Source organism: Abramis brama (assembly GCF_963993115.1).
Source record: "Abramis brama genome assembly, chromosome: 7".
Taxonomy (NCBI): Eukaryota; Metazoa; Chordata; class Actinopteri; order Cypriniformes; family Leuciscidae; genus Abramis; species Abramis brama.
Window position 1 is genome coordinate 22,703,589 of NC_139969.1, and position 23,714 is coordinate 22,727,302.

General features: G+C 37.8%; 2 protein-coding genes across 18 annotated transcripts in view; both read right to left on the bottom strand.

Annotated features, from left to right (window-relative positions):
- map4l (microtubule associated protein 4 like) overlaps positions 1-21,256 on the bottom strand; it is a 39,260-nt gene extending 18,004 nt beyond the window's left edge. For 9 of the 16 annotated variants that reach the window (XM_084119345.1, XM_084119344.1, XM_084119356.1 and 6 more), the window contains exons 1-6: positions 21,152-21,256; positions 13,333-13,517; positions 8,204-8,314; positions 8,021-8,110; positions 7,712-7,906; positions 4,019-5,107 (exon numbers count right to left, since the gene is read on the bottom strand). In XM_084119345.1, coding sequence (XP_083975471.1) covers positions 4,019-5,107; positions 7,712-7,906; positions 8,021-8,110; positions 8,204-8,314; positions 13,333-13,513 — 1,666 coding nt within the window. In that variant the 5' untranslated portion in view covers positions 13,514-13,517; positions 21,152-21,256. The remainder of the gene's footprint in view (positions 1-4,018; positions 5,108-7,711; positions 7,907-8,020; positions 8,111-8,203; positions 8,315-13,332; positions 13,518-21,151) is intronic. The other 7 variants (XM_084119346.1, XM_084119357.1, XM_084119351.1 and 4 more) reach the window with 3 other exon arrangements.
- Positions 21,257-22,289: 1,033 nt separating this feature from the next.
- The window catches only part of kcnh2a (potassium voltage-gated channel, subfamily H (eag-related), member 2a), a 48,318-nt gene continuing 46,893 nt past the window's right edge, over positions 22,290-23,714 (bottom strand). For both annotated transcript variants that reach the window (XM_084118932.1, XM_084118931.1), the window contains exon 15: positions 22,290-23,655. In XM_084118932.1, coding sequence (XP_083975058.1) covers positions 23,254-23,655 — 402 coding nt within the window. In that variant the 3' untranslated portion in view covers positions 22,290-23,253. The remainder of the gene's footprint in view (positions 23,656-23,714) is intronic.

Sequence of the window (23,714 nt, forward strand, 5' to 3'; positions counted from 1 at the left end):
CTCTGTCTCTCACATATGAGAGGCTGATGGAAGTGTGACCTCTGTTGTTTATTGTGCCTTTCACTCTCTAGAGATACTATGGGTCCAATTTACTAAACAGGGCAAATTAGCGTGAGAGCGCAATTCCCAAAAAAACGCAGATGGGAGTGGAAAGTTATGTGCGTGATTTACTGACGACACGCAAATTAAAGAACACAGACGCAGCCGGATTATTTCCATAATGACAACGCAATCTACCAAGAGCAGCGCAAATTAGCTTTTTGGGGCGGCAAATTGACTAGCGCAAACAGTAGTAATTCCCCTTTGCTTGATTCATTTAAATACTCTCCTCCCATAAATTTTGCATCTGAAAGGGAAACTCCTACAAATGCATATGCATTAAGGTCAGCTGCAAAAATAACCCTGTACATGCCTTTTCAGCGCTAATTTTTTTCATTGCGTGTCTTTAGAAAATCCTGACAGTAGTTTTTTTATGCCAAAAGAGGGTTTATGCTGGCGCAAACTGTAAATATGGCCCCATGTTCCTTATGAGAGTGTATTAAAGGGATTGTTCACCAAAAAATGAAAAGTCTGTCATAATTTACTCACTCATGTTTTATCAAACCTGTAGGACTTTCTATCTCCTGTGCAAAACAAAAGAATCCACTCTAAAGAATGTATTTGCCAATACAATGAAAGACAATGGGGTCCAAAAGTTCTGTGTCCAATCAAACTCTAAAGTATTTACTGCTCAAGCCAGTCAAACCAATGCCAACATAGACAGGTAGCAGCAGAAATCTCCTCATCCTTAAACACCATGAACAACACAAGGTAAAAGAAAATGTGACCCAGTATAGACATATTTACTTGCAATGGATAAACTTGTTTTGTGCATTCAGATCACAATGTGTTTGTGGCTTGTTGAGGCCAAGAAAGCATCAAAAACTATTTTTCTTAAACTCAACAGATAAATCAGATTTCAGACACTAGCCCTTCAAAAAAACCAAAACAACAACAACAAAAAAAAACAGTTCAGTCATGTCCTCTCACTGTCTTCTGTCTCTGAGAAATGATGTTTTTTATAATGACAAACACCTGGTGATTATCTCAAGCAAGACAATTATTCATGGAAAAAGAAATAAAATCATTAAACTGAGCTACATAAATCACTTCCAAAATCAGTCACAACAGAAAAGTTTTGCATTATTCAGAACTTTACAGTGTGTATCTGCACAGAAATAGCACTAACAGTTAAACTTCTATATTAGGTAACCTATTCGACCATTTAATTACATGGTAGTCCTACCATGAAAAATGTGAGCAGTAAAAACTGTGGTTTTCAAAATTATATCAGAGACACCACAAAACCGCAAAATCCACTACATCCGCCCTTCCAGACTTGAGTAGAAGAGTGTGATGTCGTAATACGCGTGTGATCTGATTGGCTAAGGCACCTTAATTAGAGTGAGCTTTCCACACACAAACTACAATGCATCTACTGCAGAGCCATTCCAGGCCACTGACAGATATAAAAGGAATCTTTTCTCTCTGCCTGTCTCGTTTCTATAATGGGCCAGATTCTTGTGAATGGATTTTGTTGCATAAGGACATGTCAGATGTATTTTATTGTTTACATTCCCTTGAGAACACACTGCACCACATCATATGGTTCAATATACAGAGGATATTAAAACTTTGTCACTGTTGCATTTGTTTATGCATTTTTAGTCTTCAAATTTGTCTATATAATCCTTTTTCTTGTCACTATTTGACAATTAGACAATAAATTAATGCATTTAACATGGGCACAGCAATGACCATTTCTGAATACAAAAAGTTATTACATTACATTACATTACATTATATTATATTATATTATATTATATTATATTATATTATATATTCAGAAGAGTTTCATGATGACTATAAATATAGAGCTTTTGGACAAATGGAGCAATTTTATGCTAGTGCCAACCTCTATCACAATGTTCTTTTCAGTAATGAAAACACAGCATTAGAAATGCAATTTAACACATTCAGCGTGGGGTAGAACATGTATGCTCATTGAGTAATCGGGATGTCACAGAGTTTCTATTTCTGGAACATATCCTACAGTTACACCCTAGCTTGTTCTTTGGCAGGTCCTATTCGCTGCATCACCAAGGAAACCGCCTACCATATCCATAGCAACAGTCTCCCCGTCAATGCAGCTGCTGATATTTAGGGTCCTGTGTGGTCGGAACCAACCGAGGGGAGGGAGAGGAAGTGAGTGAGCAAGGGCAAGAAAGGACGAGATGGCTGATGCGAGTAAAGGGAGGGAATAAAGGGCCAAGAGGGGCATTTCCTATTTTTTGCATTTTGAAGACTGAAATCCAGAGAAGACCAAGTGCTGTGTCAAAAAAAATCAACAGGCCAATGTCTAGCTGAAAAGTGACCAAATTATATTTGAATGCATTTGCAAATATTAATTAAGTATAACTCATAAAGAAGACGAGCAGAAAAATATCACATTTGCTCACAACAGGCAGGAAGTGGCATTACATGCAAAAGCATTTCATCAAGTTTTGCTTTTGCTCTTGTGACTTTAGCTTGGTGAACAAACCCGAACAGATAAAAAACAAAGAATTTCCAGACTCATTACGTCATTAAAGATGGCATCAGGGATCTTCTGTGTTAGCATTTAATCTAAAGCTACCGCCCAGTACTCAATATCTCTCAATATCCCTGCCGGAGCACAGCACCTCTCAAACGCCTCTGAACACACCCTAATCGCTTGCTATAAAAAGAACAACTCTGTAAGTCTTATATAATGGCGAACGGCAGAGCCATCAATTTTACATGAGCTGTTGCAAGAGGATGGGAGAGAGAGGAAGAGATGTGTGTGTGAGAGAGATGAAAGACAGAGAAAGCCACAAAAATACTATAGGGAGTATGAATTCAGCCTATAAATACCACCAACTAAAAATAACTGTTCTTAAATATTATGTGCTTGAATCAGCTGTTTATTTGAACAATTTACCTAAACAATTTAGTTTATGGAACATTTCTTTTCACATTAAGTTAAAAGCTTCTTTCATTCAAACTAAACTAAATCAATCCAACATTTCATATTCTATGTCAGGGATTACTGAGAATGCTGGATACCACCCATATAAAGGTTTTAATAAGAAAACTGAAATTTCTTTCATATTAATGGATATACCACTGATAGGGGCTGTACCCACACTTCATTGATAATGATAATGAGATTTTCTTACCTGGTTGATGTACAGTGTTGTTCAAACAATGATGAACATGAAAAGAAGAATAAAAGAACATCATTAACACATACTTGCAACTGCTAGAAATGAAAGGTTATGGGTATGGAAGAGCTAAATCTAAAGATTTCAAAATCTATGTGTAGCAGGTGAATTGGCAGACAGACATCTTAATCTCATAAACATTGGATTGACAGTTTTGAACAAGAATAAAAAAGCAGAATAAAGAGTCATGTAGCATAAGATGACAAGGAGTGACATACAGAAAGCTTTCACCCACAGAACGATAAGCAAATGTAAAATCCCACATAGACAGTTGACTAGTTGACACATATCTACAAGACGTGTATTTTGAGGGATGCTGTGACCAAGAGAAATTGTATTGAAATCCAGATGATTGTAAACTAAAGAGTAACAGTTAGTTGGCTGCCAGTCGCGATGCATAGCGATCAGTGTGTTATGACTGCATTGAAATGTTTACATGCAGCAGAGGTCCAAGCTATAGAGGACTGACACAAAAAAGTACAGACAGAAGGACAGACAGAAAGAAAGAAAGAAAAGAAAGAAAGAAAGAAAGAAAGAAAGAAAGAAAGAAAGAAAGAAAGAAAGAAAGAAAGAAAGAAAGAAAGAAAGAAAGAAAGAAAGAAAGAAAGAAAAGCATGGAGTACTTAGTGACCTGCTACAGTATTTTTTGCTACAGATATAGCTAAGCAGAGGAGGGCCCACTTCATTGAGCCATGCATTATGTAAATCATCTCCATACAGTCTTCATTATCACCAACCTTCCAGTAGGGGGGGCTGTGCCAGCGGGGGCTCCTGCTGCTCTGTGATTGATGGGATGAAAGGCATAGCTTCTGAGTTTAAGCTCACTGCAGTGCTGTGGGGAATTGTTGGGGTGCAGTGACTAACAGCTGGTGCACTCTGAGAGGCAGGGAAGTCTGTGCCGACGGACAGTGGGCCAGAGGTCACATTGGGGGCAGTGGTGTGAGGGATGGGGGTTTTCACAGGGGTGCTCTGGGATGGGGGGCTTGCATCTGGGGTCTGTGCCTGCAGCACAGAGTCAAGGAACATAACAGTCTGAGTTGGACTGAGGGCAAGGGTTGACTTCTGGTTGGGATCAGTTGGGTGAGTAGGGTCAGTCTTTGAGTCCATGGGTAACTGATCTGAACGGTGAATACCAGGCAACTCTAGGTTAGTCTTATTAATATCATCTTTAGATTTATCCTTATCAAGCATATCCCTGTCAATCTTGAATGTTGAGTCATCTATGGTAATCGCAGTGGAGCTGGGGTAATTTGAGAATATAGAGGTGTTTGCCTGCCCGGTCGGTTGTGGTCTGCATGCTTGGGTGTCCGTCAGGTGCAGAGGTTCAGGAGTGAGTGAGGGTGGTGTACTTCCCTGATCTATGCTAGCAGTGGATGGGGGCTTAAAATTACCCAAATTAGGGCCGCTAAAGTCCATGCCCATTACGGTTGAGGGAGCACTCCATTCTTCTGGAAGCTTCTTCCTGGTCTTGCTCTTCCTGGCCATGATGCGTCCTCCCCCTCTCTCCTGGATCTCGCTTTCCCAAATCTCTTCATCCTTACTGGGAGGTGAGGGGCAGTCGTGGTTGGAGCTTTCGGAAGGAGTCTCTTCTGAATCTGGGGAACCAAGACTGTCCAGAAAGTCATACATTTCTTCCCTGTTCTTGCGTTTCTTTTTTTTCCGCTTCTGTTGCTTCTCGGTTCCTTCCTCAATGGACTTTTCCTCACCAGACGCTGCATCTTGACTCTGGGAACCCAAGGCATCAGTGCGCCTCTGTTCTGCCTTGTTGGAAGCATGGGACTGCTCCGTTGAGAGCATTTCCTCACCTGTCCAAGGGCTCCCACAAACTTGTTTGTGTACAGAGAGGAAGAGGAAGTGTCACTGACTACCATACAAATGATCGGACAACAAAGTTTGTGCATCTCCAACTCATAAAAGCTTTGAATAAGTGTTCAAAGAGACATTAGGTCAGCTACCTATATGAACCACTGATCACTTGCATCATATGGTGCGTTACACTAGGAGGTGATATGAGGACAGACAAAATTCACTATTCACAAATTCACAATGAATAGAATCATTGAATATGTAGTCCTTAACTCAGAAGATAATTAGCATTAGCCATCGGTTCCCTTAGGAATTTCCAGTGGGTTTTTAGAATAGTTATTTTTATGATTGAAAGGTCTCCGGGTAACATTACTTGAGGAGACTTTCACATTTTGTTTTACAAGCTAAATATACATGTTCCCCATCGTGTGGAAACTGCTGATGCTCATATGGTCCAGCTTGCATTGTGTGAAATATTATGAGTGGAGACTAGCACATTCTAGCTTCGGATCCCAAAATTCTGTTAATGAAGCATATGCAGTCCTCACCTGAATCAATGTTTTCAAATGCTAAAATTGGTGCAAAAATTTATGTGAAAAATGTGTTGTCCCTCAGAACTTCCAAGGTTGTACAGACGTGTCATGGACCATGAGCCTTCTGTATGATTATCAGGTAGACTGTTAAGCAGGGGTTCTCAGCTGTGGCCCTTAAGGTCCACTTTACTGCAGAGCTTCAACCCTAATCAAACACACCTGAACAAGCTAATCAAGCTCTTTAGAATTACTAGACAGTTATAGGCAGATAAGTTTGATCAAGGTTGGAGCTAAACTCTGCAGAAAAAGTGGTCGATGTGCCAGAGCTGAGAACCCCTGCTTTAAGGTGTGCAAGGACTTGTGACCTCCTGACTGCCAGAACTTGTACTGTGTACACCTGTCCTAAGTTGCTAGCAAGTTACTAACAGAGACTACAACAACAACAAGAGTGTTTATGCTTGACATTATATTTGGACAGTTGTTGTATTCCCTATCTAGCAACTTATTATCAACTTCAGAATTCAAGTTTGATGTATGACAGTTTGTAATTTAAGTTGCAGAACAAAAGAAAACCCAGAGGAAATTCCCAAGTAGTGAATTAACCTTCAAAGTAGGCAGATAAACTAAACAGCTCTAGGAAACAAAATGACTTTTCAATTCTTATATGTCTGTTTGCATCCTGATAAAGGCCTATCACTACTGTTTCCTAAATAGGTTCTTATTGTAAGATAACATATCTGAGGGTATCATGCTCATACTTACAGCACAGAGCAGTTAAATGGGTGTAATAGTTTCAACAGTGGCTGAGAGAGAATGTGCTGAGACGATGATGTGCTCACCTGAGAGCACATCAAGTGAAGTGCAAATGGGCAAATTAACTCATGGAGAAATAACAGGCAGGGATAACAACAGAGGCAAGTCACAGAGAGACTGACTCAAAGAAAAGCAACAGAGAAGAGTCACATGACATGGAATACCCAATACAAATCCCAGCACTGAGGACAATAAATGTCACTGAAATGAACCAAAATCAACAAGACAGACACTGAACACACAATGGTTGACAACATCAAAACATATTACATTGAAAAGGAATCAAAATCTATTATTAACTAAATTTGGATTATGTTTAACTAGACTGCATGCTGCCTTCGCGTGCTATTGGAATTATCGTAAATACTAGTTTCCTAGTTAAAAAAATGGACATGAACACCCTCTCAAGTCAAAATGTGAATGTGGTGAGATCGTATTCACGATTTCAGAAGTGGAAAGTAGGAAATTTCCAATAGCACGTGAAGGTAGCATTAGTCCAGCCATCAAGGCATATCAAGATGAAGAAATAAATAAATTTCTAGACCTAAACAAATTGTATTTTTCTGTTTTACATAATATGATCACTAACCCATGCCTGTCCTCTTCACTGATCAAATGGTTATAAACAGTCACTTTGAGTGGCAGTAACATCTATATTTCAGATATGTTGTCTAAAATGTGAAATGGCTTTCTAAACTGGCTCTGAGCCAGAAGACACATTTCTCTCCTAGTTTCATGGCCATCTTGCTCAAAGAGTAATATTACAGAGAGGCCGAGGATAAATCTTTAAAATGCCTTCCACCATAATGCACACTTGAAGATTAAGACGGGCAGTCTTAATCAATTTTGAATAATGATCATTGGCTGTTATGATCCGTCATGTAAAAAGAACAAATTTGGATTTTATTTGGAAATCATAGTGTGCAAGATATTTAGTCAAGTCACTAACTAAAAAAACATGTCTGTTTTTCAAGGTAGGCTATATATACTCATGACATTTAATATAACAGCTGACATCCTCACTATTGCTGGTCAGAACAGTAAAATCGGTCTCATATCAGAGGTAACTGACCATGAAAAGTATGAAGTAATTGTGTTATGAAAAAGTATTGATGAGGCATCCATGCCTTGACCAGACAGAGTGGAATGACATGAGAGCTGAGATCATAGAGACATTCTGTGACATAATAATCATTCAGTACCTTAATATCTGGGTTTAAAGTCTGTCTTACCTGTTCTAGCCTGCATTGAGGTGCCTTAAGTGGTGATAGACTTTACCTGCAGAATTATCCTGGCTGTTACGAGGGCTTGTTTCACTTGGATTAGCAGTTATCTGGGATGGTTTGGGTGGTTCATTGGCAAACAAGGGTGAGGTCTTCTGAGGTTCAACCATGCTGGGGGGTTTGGAGCTCTGGAAAGGGGCCATGCCAACATTCATATTCATACCAATATTCATCCCAGGCTGAGAGAACCCTGAAGCATAGAGCAGCAGAGCGGTATCGCATTAAAACTTAACAGAGCCTGAGGAAATTAACTGAATCGAACCCACGGTCTGAAGTCAACAAGATCAAACACTGCAGTGTTTACCCAGAAAGGAGTCCATGCTGTTATCCTTCACCGTAGATCCCATCTGCTGGTTTCCCAATTGGCCAGGCATTCCAATCATTGATGTTGGACCTGGAATTAGAAAGACTAATATCTAGTACATGATTGGATTCTTGTTGAATTGCTTTATTCAGTTCTCAAGCCCGACATATGCAATGATCATACCTGACTGAAAGTCATGCTTATGGACATATTGTCCAGGAGGGCTGGGACGAATCTCTCCCTGAGGGTCCTGACGTTGGCCTCCAATCTGGCCTGCAAACATAAACCCAGACCCTGAGAAAAGAGTGTAGTGTATAATTTTAAAACTAAAGATCAAGAGATTTGTGCAGGAAATGTTGTAGGCTTTTTAAAAGCTATGTAATTCATTAAAGAATACAATCAAAGAGTAAGAAAAGGGCTAAAGACCTTTGATCTACATTTAATGGTACTACATTTGCAGCATTTGTAATTTCACCATCAATCTTTCATAAATTTCAAAGTGTGATGTTTTTTTTTAAATTACAGATGGCAACACCAAAGACATTAGCATATAAAAATGACAATTTCTTCAATAACTACAAACACTAGCTACTGTATGTTACTGTATGTTAGCTAAGAGCTTGTGAAAATATGAAATATTCATGTACTTTTACTATTTGTCATGAAAAATAAATAAAAATGTGACAGGTAGTTTTCTGAATTTTAGACAAAAAAGGAGGTATAATCAGACCTACTAAATGCTTTAAAGATTCTCTCTGACTATTTTTTAAAACATGATAAAAGACAGGATATTGAATCTTCAGAGACTGAAAATTTAATAGAACTGTAATGCATTTTTACTAATTATTAATATCCAAGTGGGACATTAATAACCACATTTTTGGTTCCAAAAGATCTGTGAATTTAAATGAATGTAATGAAATTGTCAAAAATACCCCATGAGTTATTTTTCATGATCTGTTGAAATGTATTATATACAAAAATAAATAAATCTAATTTTGAATGAATAAATCGAAAACATAAATGGTTTAATAATGATTTTAAATTGTAATTTTGAAATGACAAATTGCTTGGACATAGTTCACAACACTCACCTTCGAATGAACCATCTGTGGAAAAGAGTGAGATGAACACACACTCTTCATTGGTAACTAAGTGATTTAGTGACATTAATTAGGTCCTGTAAACAAGTAACTTTCATGAAATCTGATTGACTGTCTAGATTAATATGTCCACTGTCAAAGGCAGCGGGGAGGGGTATCCATGAAAATAGGCCTCCTCCCATCCATTCTGATATTTAGATATTATGAGAAGGGCAAGCAGAGATAAGTGATGCTGAGACGATGGGACAGGCTGGGACTGCAGGCCTGTTACCGTAGTTACACAACCAGCTGAGGCTGCTCTACGTTCCCTAGGCAAAGCACTCTGTCAGCATCAAGACTGACTGACAAGAGGAGCCAGCACTGAACCAGCCTTAGCTCAGATACCAGTCCTGGATTAATGATCATCATGCTCCCACAGGGCTGGGCTGCACCAGCTCCATGCAATTATCCTCTTTGTGGAACAGGACTGGTATATATGTCACTGTGAGTCACGCTGTTATATTACCAAGGATGCAATAGGAATCGTTCAGCCAGGCCTTTGTGTTTCATGTTGATAAAGTAGAGGGGAATCGACCCCAATTCGTCTTCAAGGTTATTTGTATGTTTATGCCTCAAGTAGCACATTTTTCATCTTCTTTATGTTTTGAGATGCTGATGATGTACTAAACTAAACCTGAGCAGGAGCAATAGCCTCACAAAGAGAAGCATATGAACCTGAAAACATGCTAAATGGAAGAGGAACTAAAAATAGTAATTTTTGTCCCAGACACGAGGCACTTGAGGTACAGACTGCCAAGTCATGCTGTGGTAGAGAGCCTCCTTTTGCAGTTAAAAAGGGGGGAGCAGACATCCCATTCAGCACAGAATCGCTTACATAATGTCATAAACCAGTGCTGTACTGAGAGTACCAGAAGCACAGACAAAGAAAAGATATGTGCAATATGGTTACAAAAGCACACAAACATGAAAGATGTACTACACAATTTTCTGCATTTCTTAATTTTTTTATCGATATTATATTATATATTATATGTTATGTATTATATTTGTTTTATAGTTGTTCAATATATTATATGTTTTGTGTTAAAATGAGTACAGTGTGACAATTTTACAGAAATAGTTTTAAAACTAATTAAAGAAGATATTTTGACAAACACTTAGAACCAAACATCACTGGACCCCACTGACGTCCATTAAATGAAAAAAGAAAAAGAAAAAAAAATAATAATAATAATAATAAAAAAAATAAAAATAAAAAATATATATATAATATATATATATATATATATATATATATACTCCATTTACTAAGCCATGTTTATATGCCAACTATTCAGTTGACAAAAGCTTTTTATTTCTGTATCTTTTCTTTTTATTTCTTTGCTTGATCAGTATTTCAATCACACTTGATATTCGGTGTCTTTAACTATTATGTGCTTACATCAAAAAATAAGTACAATATACAGTACTTATTGTGTTCATATTCTATTACAAACTACTTTTGCTGCTATTGCAGTGGGATACAGGTAAGGTTAGGGACAGGTTTGATGGTATGGGTTAAGGTGTAAGGGAAGGGTCAACAGTGTAATTATAGATGTAATTACAAAAAATAATTACAGGTGTAATTACATGCATGTATTTAAAAAAAATAAGTACAATGTAACATGTATAAGAACTAGAGAGGGTAAAAAACTAAGATATTAAAGGGATAGCTCAACCAAAAATTATAATTCTGTCATCATTTACTCACACTCAAGTTGTTCCAAAACTGTATGAAATTCTTTCTTCTACTGATCACAAAAGAAGATTTTTTTGAAGAATGTCAGTAACCAAACAGTTGATGACCAAAGTCAATGGGGCATAATTTTTGGGTGAACTATCCCTTTAACTACAAATTATTTTGGACATTTTGTTGAAAATGTACAGTATTCCATTTAAAAATAAAACTAAGACTAGTGACAAGTCTTCCTACAGTATATCAACGTTCCCACATATCTCAAACCTAAAATCCTTTTAGAAATGTACACTGTTTGTAGCATATATATTTAGCAAAAATTTTGAATGGTAACCCAAGTCAAATTTATTATAGCAGTATGTTAAAAAATATTAAACTGACATTTGTATGTTATACTGCACAATGATAAACAATGCAGTTAAAATATATGAAAAAAATATATATTCCTAACACACATTAGAATGCAGATGCCCTTGATGTCTTCAACATTTATCCATTGAAAAAGAAAGGTCATATGATAGTAGAGGAGGACAAATAATCCAATTATTTCTTCAGTTTATAGATGCAAGATGAAAATACATGATAATGGACTGCACGTGTAATATTATTATCTTTCCAAGACGTTTCACAGCCTGTAATTGCATCATAGTTATTGATTAATCATCTTTACTTGTACTTTGTTCTTTGGAAATGAGCCTCTAAGCGCTTATCAACAGACAACTTACAATTTCCATAAATCTTTATTACTTTGTCAATAAAAAAAGCTTTATTATCTCACACAACCTTTTCAGTGGAAAAAGCGTGGCAGGAAAATATACTGCCTGCTAGCTGGCCGTAATGTATTTGTCAGTACTGACAACTTGCTTAGTAATTTCAATTTTTCCAGCAAGTCCATACAATGATCTGATGAGAAACCACCATAGAAACACACACTTTTGCTATATGCTAACTGTGATATGCAACAGCCTTGCCATAACGAGAGTGCTAATCTTTACAGTAACATCAAATAAATGGCATTTCTCTCTCTTAATGAAGGCAGTAATTGAATTTCATATTTTTGCACGGAACTGAAGCTATTAAAAGTATCCGTCACATCTGCTGTGGACAGATCTGCTGATACCAGCATCTATATACAGCTCAGTGCTGCACACATATACATATACCTTGCTCTTGTTGAGAGTGCATCCTGCTGTACTGATGTCTAAGCATTCTGTCAAGCACAAGCCCAATATTATAAAAGACATTTCTGCATATTCTTCTACAAGTAGAAAACATAACAAACAATACTTTCATATGACTAATGTAGGATAAAGTTAAACAGAATGGGATGGTGTCAGGTAGGCCTACAGTACAGTATGCAAAAAAACAAAAACATTCCCCAGAACTAATGGCCCAAACCCAGAAGCTGAAAGTCCATAAAGCTTTGATAGTTAATCTATAGCCATTTCGTGTAACCTTTACTAAAATAGTTTGTTTTTAGATGATTTATGAATGACTAACTTCACAAAACGCACCAGTTAAACAACAACAACAACAGATTTTAACGTATTTATTCAGACATTATTAGTGCCCTCATGCATACCAGGTGATTAAACTGTGAAAATGTGCCTGAATAAATAACAAACACATTTGAGAATAAATAACTGTGATGATTGTAACCCAAGAGGAAGGCTGTCCGCCTAACTGAACCTAGAGTTCACTCGGAATGGTTCTTGGCAGAAGACAGCACGGTTTGAGGCGGAAAAAAATTATTAGATCAGAGATGTTGCCAACCATGATCAGGCGTTTGTCCTAGACAAACAAACACAAAAGCAACCCGAAAATACCTCAGAATATCAATGTGTTTTTCCTCATAAAACCATGAACAGGATGTGAAACCAAAGTAAAGGAATAAAATGTGCTTCTTCCACTCACCATTATATGTTGTGGCAGATAGAGATAAGAAATACACAAATAAATACTTCAGATTAAACACATCAGATCACAATCCAATGCAGAAGGAAGACAGTAAAATAAAAGCCTGTTCCTGATGTTGCATTGCACAACTACACAATATACCCAACATATCTAAATAAAAAAATAAAAAATAAAAAAATAAATAAAGCAGCAAATAACTGTGCAAAATGTTTTTAAAAAAATTGATTGTGTAAATGTTCAAAAGCTTGGGTTGGCAAGATGTTTTTATGTCTTTAAAAAAAAACTAGTAAAAATTATGAAATATTATTATAATTTAAAATAACTGTTTTCTAATGTAATGTAAAATAAAATTTATTCCTGAGATAGCAAAGCTGAATTTTCAGCATCATTACTCCTGTCTTTAGTGTCACATGATCCTTCGGAAATCCTTCTAATATGCTGATTTGGTGTTCAAAAGAACAGGATTTATTTTAAATAGATTTATTTTTTAACATTATAAATGTCACAAGTAATATAGATTACTTTTATGGAAGACTGTCTAGTTCTGAGGGACATACCTTCCCTTTTCCCATCCATCCCATCCAGAAGGGGGCGGTAGTCTGTCTTCCCAACAGTCTCGCCCACTTTATCATCAAAGGTCTGTGCCTCCAACCCGGCCACAAAATCCCTCTTCAGTAGGCTGTCCTGGGTTGCCTTAGATGCTCCGTCTGTGAAGGCATCACGTAAACTGAAGTCCATCCTCCTGTAGAAAAAAAATGAGGGGCAATCAGTCAAAACAAAGCAGCCCTGGACCTTCTCAATTAAAAAGTAATGCAGCTAAAAGTGCATGTACAGTATATACTCTATATACTCTTGCCCTAGATACTAGTGCAATAAAAAATGTGTGGCCTATGTTTGATCCCAACATCTAGTTAACAGATAACAATTCATATCTTCAAATCAGTGTCCAATTTATGCTACACTCAGAAAGGTCATGCACTGAAAGAACTCTCGTATGGAGGCTTTCAACATGTAAATGTGGCCAGATGTTCAGACCTAGACAAATCTGATCATGCGCCTGCCCTGTGCACTATATATTAAGATCAACTGCCATTTTAAAGAATGTGGCTGCATGCCAAATGAACAGCTGTCATATAAGTTGCACTTTAACTATATCCTAAGGTTACTTAAAACAATGATTTCCTTCTTCTATAAAGGCAAAACGTGAGAGTATGTGACACAATTGTGTACTGCGAGCATGTGAACCTGTGGGACATCAGGTGTCACGTAACATAAAAACTAAAATTCAAGTTCTTGATTTGCTCAGATCTGTCCCTTTACACACAGTAAACTATGTATTGTGCATATAAACAGTGTCAGTGAGAGAAATGAAGGAGGAAACGTCAGAAAGGGATAGTGAGAGAAAGAAAGGGTTTGAGAGAGAGAGAGAGAGAGAGCTTCATTGTGAGAGCTTCAGAGCTTCAGTTTGTTTGCCATCGCATGAGTTTAACTGTGTCTCATTGTTTCTCTAGCTGCCACACTATCCACATTCAGAGAACTCAGATTAACACAATTACACACTGTCCTGTTCAACAAATGTCCAAAAAAGCTGCAACACTGTTACGTGACAAACACTCAAACCATCACAAACCAAATCAAACCATCATGCATTTTGACAGCAGGGGGCAAATGAGTTAAGAGCCAAACAAATCTCTACAGCGGTTTTGATCTATTCAGTTTAGACATTAATATGATTATGCAAGTCTGTCAAGGCTAAACATGGGATTAAAATGCTGCTGCCCCAAAACCTACCCAGAATCCATCTCCTCCCCCTGAATCTTCCTCCCTTGGTCTTTCCTATTCACTTTTATTACTTATCCACAGCTTTGACTTTGCATTTCCTCCCTCCTCTCCTTGTCTTTCCCATCCCCCTGCATGTATATGGATGTAAAGTGTAATTCTGATGATATCCTGATGAATGGTAAGAGGCCCAGCTGGTCGAAAAAATGAAGAGATTAGAGGCAGTGTGATTCCCCCTCGTATTTGTCCCTGCTGACGTCACATAATCAGCCTGAAACACTTACTGTACTCAGCTGTTACTGTACAGCAGCACACAGTGATGTACAGTATGACATTAGACAGTAAGAGCATAAAAAAGCCTTGAAATGACAGGAATGATTGTGCAACATCCCATTCAGTTTTATTGACAAGTCATATTTGTGGGCATATTTTCCTCAGAAACAAAGAATGATCTGATTCACTATTTCAGTATTATTTATTTACTTGTATAGTATTCATAACAATTTTGAAGTAGCTTTTATTTTTATAATTTCAGTTTTCATTTTAGTTTAAGTGATTTGCTTGTAATTGTGATTTTCTTTTCTTTTTATTTATTTAGTTTTAGATTTAGTCATTTTAATTCTTCTTAAAGTTATTAATTTCAATTAGCTGCTAAGTCAACATTCCTAATGTTCGTTTTCATTTTTTTTAATGTTTTTTTTAAATAGTTTTAGTTTACAGTAACATCACTGTTGCTTATTCATATTATTTATTCAAAAAAGGAAAAAAAAGACCAAACGTTAGTTTTTCAGAGAGAATAAAACATGTCATATGGCAGGTCATATGGTGCAGTCTCCTAAGGCTTATTCATCAGACCATGGCAAATGAGACACAGGTACATCCCTGCACTTTTACCGCTCTGACTCTGACACGGCCCTGTGTCCTGCTGTGATTCAGCAGTTTTTCTTTGCGCCTTGGATGATGTCACCAGGCCTGGCACAGAGTGGCATCTCACAGAGTGCCATCACTTTCTGTTTAGGAGGGACACTCTTGTTCACTTATTCATTCATTTGAGTCAAGAGGCCTGAACACTGTGAGTGGGTATAAATGTGTATGTATGTTAAGTACAGTTGGGTCCAAAGGTCTGAGACTATTAAACATCTGTGATGCAATAATTTAAAAATAAATAAATGTTAATACATTTAATAAATTAAAATGAAGAAGAAATATGAAAGATTCTGCACTATTTTAGGTCACTAATCGTGTATGTAAGTGGCACTGATCATGTGACTCTTTGTATAGAGTCACATTCTCTTCTTCCACTGAAGTTCCAGTATCACGCTGGAGAACACAATCATCAGGTTTGACACAAATCAACGCAAACTCTGAATCAACATGCACCAATGCTACATTTTACTAAATGCCATAATCATTTGTTAACAAACAAGTATTCATTACTTCAATGAGCTCATTGTTTCTGCCTTGAATTATTACATTGTTTAAAATGAATAAATTTTTAGCTAACTGTGATTTTGTATATGTCCATTTCTGAAATACATAACTTAGACAGTTACCTCTAAAAACAGATCAATTTACTGCTAATACTACAGATAATAACTGCTTTACTACAGATAATAACTGCTTTAAAACGATGTGTATTGTGAAAGGCGCTATACAAATAAATGTGAACTGAACTGAACTGAACAAACGGAAAAGTTAATGGAGCTTGACTGCTGCTGTCTTAAAACCCAGCAAGCAATTTTGCATTTAAAAGATGTCTAATAACCATCCAAACACAGCCCTGACTTCTAGGCTAAAACAAGACAAAATTTGGGCTGTCAGTAAATATTTAGTAGACGTCTAACCATAGCCCAAGAATAGACGCACAGGCTACGCATAGAACATGTCAAAGAAATGAAACCAAACAAATTGTAATCACGGTTTACTTTGCTTACATGTTGGAATATCATACTAGCAAGTTATTTTGGCAAAACGACATGTAACCAAATTCAAGGTTATTTTGGCTAGAAGTGGGTTACTCATAGCCAGACTATATCGGGTGGGGTCTATAGCTAAGCGAGATGGTGAAATGACGGCTATTGCTTTCTGGGAAGGAATAGGGCTACTGCACCCAAAAATGAAAATTCTGTCATAATTTTTTCACCTTCATGTCGTTCCAGACCTGTATGACTTTCTTTCTTCTGTGGAACATAAAGAATATATTTGGAGAAATTTCTCTGGTTTTGTCCATAAAATAAGAGGGTCAATGGGTTTCAGTTGTCTTTGGTTCACACCGTTCTTCAAAATATCTTATTTTGTGCTCAACAGAAGAAAGAAATGCATACCATTTTGGAACAACATGAGGGAGAGTATACAGTAATGACAGATTTTTTGGGTGAAGTATAAAAAGAGAGAGAGAGAAACCAAATACTGAGACATCCTGAATTCATGTGAATTTTTAAATTCAAATTGTTTGAGCAAAAATATGTGTAACTACAGCAATTCAACAATGAACCAGATACATCTCTTCAAATGTCGCTCAAAACAAATGGTCCAAAATCGAAACAGATTCTGACAGAAGCACACGCTGTCCTCGTGCGGTTTAAAGGAGAATGGCGAGCTCACAAGAGTTTTTGAGCAGAGACCAGGCTGGTATTTGGCAGCCATTTGTGTTGCTGTGTAAACTCTGTATTCCAAACATTCCTGTATGAATGCACACAGAACGTGGGATGAGGGTCTGGCTCAATGTGTTCCATTGTGTGCCAAAGCCACTGAGCATGCGGCTACTTGCTGCCACTCATTGTGACTGGGTTTATGTATCTGCAGCACTACCAATCTCTGTCTATCTCTTATTCTGAGTAAAAATGAGGCATCCAAAAATAAAGCACCTTCAACTGTCAAACTGATGTCAGTCAGACTGGAGTATCAGGTAACCTTAGCCTACTGGAGCCATCAACAATAATGATATATTCATATTCATTTTACTGAATGGTAAAGACAAAGTATGATCTTGTATATTTCTCACCCCAATACTGTAATCAGCTTACATCATCATCCTAAAATGGGGAGAGTGCTATTGGCATGCCCATGGTCACAGCATAACAACGGAGGGGGGGTGTCTGTGCGGATTAGAGTCAGAGGCCATCAGTGAGGGGAATGGGGATTATGTATGACGGGACGCAGGGCATCACAACAGGCCAGCAAGCCCTGACTGGGCACCCCAGAATCACGACAGTCCAGAAACCGCATACCATCTTACTGAGCTTCCCTTTCCCAGCGACATATGATGACACTGTGGGTTCACCCCAGTTCATTTACATTTTTTCATTTTACTGAATGGTAAAGGTTTTATATGTTTTATTTTATATTTTATTTCATTCTCTTCTCAGTCGAATGAGAAAATATGTCTGAAGAGTTTAGACAAGAAGACAAGGTCAAACACATTATGTAAAAACAATGCAAAAGTGGGACATTTTTTTGTTACATTCACGATGGATCACAGAAAAAAGCTTTGTATACTCTTTTTTTTGCGATGACTGAGTGTAAATGTATCATGTATCAAAGAAGTTATATGAGATGATGATACACTTTTGAACAAGGTTAGCCACTGCATTTCACTGTTAAACAGTCAAACATATTTTTACTGCACTGTGGAAATAGCTTAAAAAAAGCTCTATTGAAATGTTCATCTATAAATAGTGACAATTCTGTCAAACTAGGTCTGTATCCCTGCTGTAAAATTGCATCACATCTGTTTATGGTGCCCAAGCTGCTCTTTTTTTTTTTTTTGGACATGGTAGCTGGTTTGTTACCAGTTTAACATGGTCTACAAGCTCGAACCCGTTTTATCAAGTTCTATCAGCTTAATCCTAACCTAGCTACAACTAAGCTATCATTCATTAAATATTATCCAGATTTTAAATTTTGCAGTTAAGGTATTAATGATCAAAATCCATTCAATATGGATTACAATATTGCAATGCACAATAGTTTAGAGCAAGTGATTTTATATTATTTGTAGAGGCTTATGTTGAAAGGGTTAATTCACCCAAAATTCTGTCAGTAATTACTCACCCTCATGTTGTTCCAACCCCGTAAGCGTTCGTTCATCTTCGGAACACAAATTAAGATATTTTTTATGAAATCTGAGAGCTGTCTCACTCCTTCATAGGCTGCAAGGTAATTGATATCTGCCATCCCAGAAAAGTTAGTAAAGACCTTGTTAATATAGTCCAAGTGACTACAGTGGCTCAATCTTAAGTTTATCAAGCGACAAGAATACTTTTTGTGCGCAAAAAAAACAAAAATAACGACTTTATTCAACTACTCATTTTCTTCTGTGTGGGCCTCTGAGTGAGTTCACGTAGTGTAACAGCGCAGCGCTTCTGGGTTGTACATCAGAACTCACTATTGGCCAGCATCACACGCATCACACACATGACCAGCGTTGGCCAATAGTGAGCCTACGTTCTGACGTACAACCCAGAAGCACTGCGCTGTTACACTACGTCAACATCTTAGGAGAATAACATGGAAGAGAAGAGATGGTTGAATAAAGTTGTTATTTTTGTTTGTTTTTTACTTAAGGTTGAGCCACTGTAGTCACTTGGACTATTTTAACGATGTCTTTACTAACTTTTCTGGGCTGGCAGATATCAATTACATTGTAGCCTATGAAGGAGTGATCCAGCTCTCAGATTTCATCAAAAATATCTTAATTTGTGTTCCGAAGATGAACGAAAGTCTACATGAGGGTGAGTAATTACTGATAGAATTTAAATTTTTGGGTTAACTAACCCTTTAAGAACAACATTCTCATTTACCAGTGGATTATGCATGTGCTTCCTGGGATTATTTACTACCCTGGTAATCCAGAGTTCTCGCGAGAGCACAAGTTGAATTTGCTCAGCGAGTTACTCTGGTGTCGAGTAATAATGCTCATTAAATATGCCCCTCGATCTGAGCTGCACCAATCACACCAGAGGCGAGCTAATGACGACAGCGCTGTGACGTCGGAGTCATTAGTAAACATTGCAAGATGGCTATGGATGAATACCAGTTGTTTGAAACGGCTTTGGCCGCTACAATGAACGAGTTAGACTTGGCTTTTTATCTAAAACAGGAACAGAAGACGGCGCTCGAATCGTTCCTTTCCAAGAAGGACGTTTTTGCTGTTTTGTCGACCGGATATGGTAAGAGTATAATCTACCAGTTAGCTCCGCTGGTAGCTAAGCGTATGGGGTTTATTGTTGTGATTGGTCGTTGTGTTATCCAGTTGCGTGCAGTGAGATTTTAAAATGCATGCTTGGTGCCGCCCCTCGAGCTGGCCGATTTTCATTAGTCGATGCCAGACCATTAATCTTTTAGATTTAGGTCTGGATTTCCAGGCTAATTATTTACATGATGAAGCATGATCACACCCACTATGAAAACATTTGCTGAATGACAATGACCGTTGCTGCATTAATCACCATTACATTTGATCATCTCCTGATACTTTAAACATATCCGTCTCAGCTTACCTGTCACCACACTTTTACCGGCCTCACCCATACAAAAATAATTAAATACAACAGACAAGAACACAAACCCAAGAGAGACACCTCCTTGTCCTTCACACTTGGTTTAACTGAATAAACACTACTGTGACATTTGTTCATGACCTGTATGCAAAGCAAACACAGCCAGTCACAGTGCAAAGAAGGAGAAATATATGCATTAACTGAATAAGGAATTATTAAGATTTAAGGGGGTGTGGTCAAAGTGTTCCTCTGTCCCTCTATAATGCAACCATTCAGAATATCAAATGAGAAAACGTGCACATGATGTCTCATTACACAAATGAACCTGTCCCACAATGCCAGGTATCCATACATGACCCTCAATGCGTCAGTTTCGGATCGTGTGTTTAATCTCAATTGAATTTTACAGTATGACGCATGTCCATGAAGCATGTTGAAGAGATGCAATGCAGAGAGCCGAGCACGCGATGCACAGGCACTGAACGCGCTACATTGCCAGTACGGATGAGAACAATGCGATGAGACGCGACGAACTAGAACGCGCCCATTATAATCAAAGCCAGCTTCATTTATTAGAACTGACTCGTTCTGTTTTTTTTTTCGCGTCGTTCGTTTGCAGTTTACATGGGGTGTAAAGCTTAAATCGTCCTTATATGGAACCTTTCACGATTTCCTCATTCCAAAATGTTCACATTGTTAAAACAATATGTGGCACTGCTGAAGTTATGTAACTGTAGTAGCTTTTTATAGAGGTTTGCTGCGGAGGGCACCTGTCCAGAGCATCCTAACTGCGGCAGTGCCTAAACAAAGAAATCTCGACAGGTCGACATATTTTTGAACGTTTGAAAACGAGAGAGCGATGAGTCATAGCCACTCTGTTTTTGCATCGCATCATTATCTCGCGTGCGTATAACAATAACTAATGCCTGTCATCCAGGGACTGCGACTGTATCAAAATCTAAGCGTGCACGCCAATTCGTTGTCAATTTTTGTCTCCATTACGGTTAGCCTTTCTTAATGCACATATGCCTTGATTGTATACCTATAGTGAAGCGATAAAATGTGAGCACTAATCACAATGTCAAAGTGCACTTACCCGTTGTTGTTGTTTTTAAAATTCAGTACTCTGTAGTGTTGGCCGATGTGCACAGTCAGATCCGCCCTCTCATACAGTGCGCCTCTGTGATCGCAGGCGACGCCCCGCCCCTTATTCTCCTTGACCAATCACAATTCAGGAAAATTGTAGGCTACTCTATAGTCTAGCCAAAGCACCACTATGCTGCTCTTGCATCCTGAGCATCCTCTCGTTCCTTACATGCGTAGTTTCCATGCAGGCCTTTATGGGAAGATTCATTTGAAAATCCCCTGAATGTAACTTCATAGGCCTACATGACACCCTTATAAAAATAGGCTGCGAAAAGAGCATAAAGTGTTGTGGAAGTAGGGAATTCCTCTATTGTGCTCTTTATCCGGTTCTGGAACACGATTAAGGAGCGCAGTTGAAGCGTTAATATAAAAAATATATAACAATAGGCTTAGTGCAGGCCCTTTTTTTAAGAGGGTGTTTCTCATTCGGCTGGTTTCCCATTACACTGAACCCGTGTTTCCTTTCAGGAGCTACACTTGAATAAACAGTTCAATGAATTGTCCTTTCTACTCTATCTAATAGAGTACAGGTCTTAAAGAAACATTGACAGGTTGAACTGTGTTTTTTGCATTATTGAATGAATGTATTTCTATATTTGCCTTTTCCTGTGGGAAGCGGGAAGGGTTTGTCTACGTTTTGGCTGAAGTATATCCTATTATTTACACAAAGTTATTTGTGTTTGCTTATACTCAGTGTTATTTGATGCTGAAAAGATATTTCAAAGGACGGTTACACTTTTGGTTGAGAGCAAAACAACAAGTATGAGCAGAACGATTCAATTCATTTTTAGACACTCATCAACCTTCTGTTTTAATTAAGCAGTGCAATGGAAATTGGGCAGAGCCTGAGCATGACGTGGACTTTCAATTTGCCCTCTAGCTCTATAGATTTAATACACTGACATAAATATCAGAGCCTTGAAAATAGATTTCACTAGCTTTTGCTGGCAGCAGCATTGCAGAGGTGGTGACATTTGAAAAAAGAAAAATGTCCTTTTTGACACCAGAGAAACAAGGAAAAGGATGATGGTTTTCTTTCATTCAGTCAGATATGTTCTTTAATAAACTTTTATAGACTTGTGAATTTTGTGAATTAATTTATTCAATGTGAATATGATTACAAGTTCATAGGAGGTAAAATGTGCACAATAATCAATCTATAGTAAGCTAACAATAAATATTCCTACTTAAGATTGCAATAAATTACATGTTATATTACATTTGAACATTCCAAGCTACACATACCACATTCCCTATAAATATCTTTCTAGCACATTTATATATGTCTTACTACTGGATGTGCTTGGCATAAACCAGCGGCAACTGATTACATATGTATTATATATGTGTATTACTAATTCTATTAATGATATGGATTATATTCTAAATGGATTTTTCATTATAATCTGACCCTTTGGCCAAACAGATGATTATATATTTAGAGTGATAAAATATTGTCATGGGAAAATCTGTGCTGTGGATATTTGAAAGAAATAAACACATGCTTTCATGTAAATTACTGGCATGTTATTCAGCAGGATTCACCAGTGTTCCCTGGGTTAACTCACTCAGAGGTATTTGAGCTACTACTGTAGAGATCAGCTTGGGGTTCTTCCACCTGAGATACATTTTCTAAATCATACTCTGATGGGCCTTTCCAGTGTATTGCTACAGTATGTCCAAGACCTTTTCTCCAAATAAACAAACAAACAAACAATCATCAATTCAACACAAAACCGCACTGTTAAAAAAAAACTGATATGCAAATCATAATGCATATCATTACATTTACACCTCAAAATAACAAGTGAACACTTTCTTAAAAGACAACGTTTTCACTGAGAGGCTGGTAAAAACAATGAGTGTCGTTAGACCAGCTAACACAAATGTACCAAACTACAGGGACATTAATGATGCCTCTACAATAGACTTTCTGAGGTAATCAATATGAACCTGAAGTAGAAGATCTTCAAAACATCCTGCCATCACTGTGGTGGTCCGTCAGGTTGTATGAATTGTTTTCCACTGAGATGGTGCAAAAAAGTTTCACTCTTAACACCTAGGATCAGAGCCATGTCTTTTTTGGATTGAGGAATCATCCTCTACCTGATGTTGCACTGGCAATGACAGGCGTCTTGAACACTCGGAGGACTCCAAATCTGACCTCGGATCAGCCTGTGGATGGTGAACAGTTCCAATAGGCTCTGCATCTATAAAACGATAACTACCTTGATCAGCCATGACTGTTTGTTGGCGATCGGTTTGTGCTGTGAGATCACCAGATGCGTTCCCTGCATTGTGGCTCATGGTACGTGGCCATCTCCCTGTATAAGCCCTAGAAGGAGTCTCAAAGGAGGGCTGTAAGGAACAGTCCAGGAGCTGGAGCTCCACTGCACCTGACAGACTTTCACTGGACTTTATGGGACTGCCAGCAAAGTCGTGGGGATCAAGTATCTGGGAAAATCAAAGAGGATGAATTAATGATTGGAGTTTGTAGTGCCTATCATTAGATT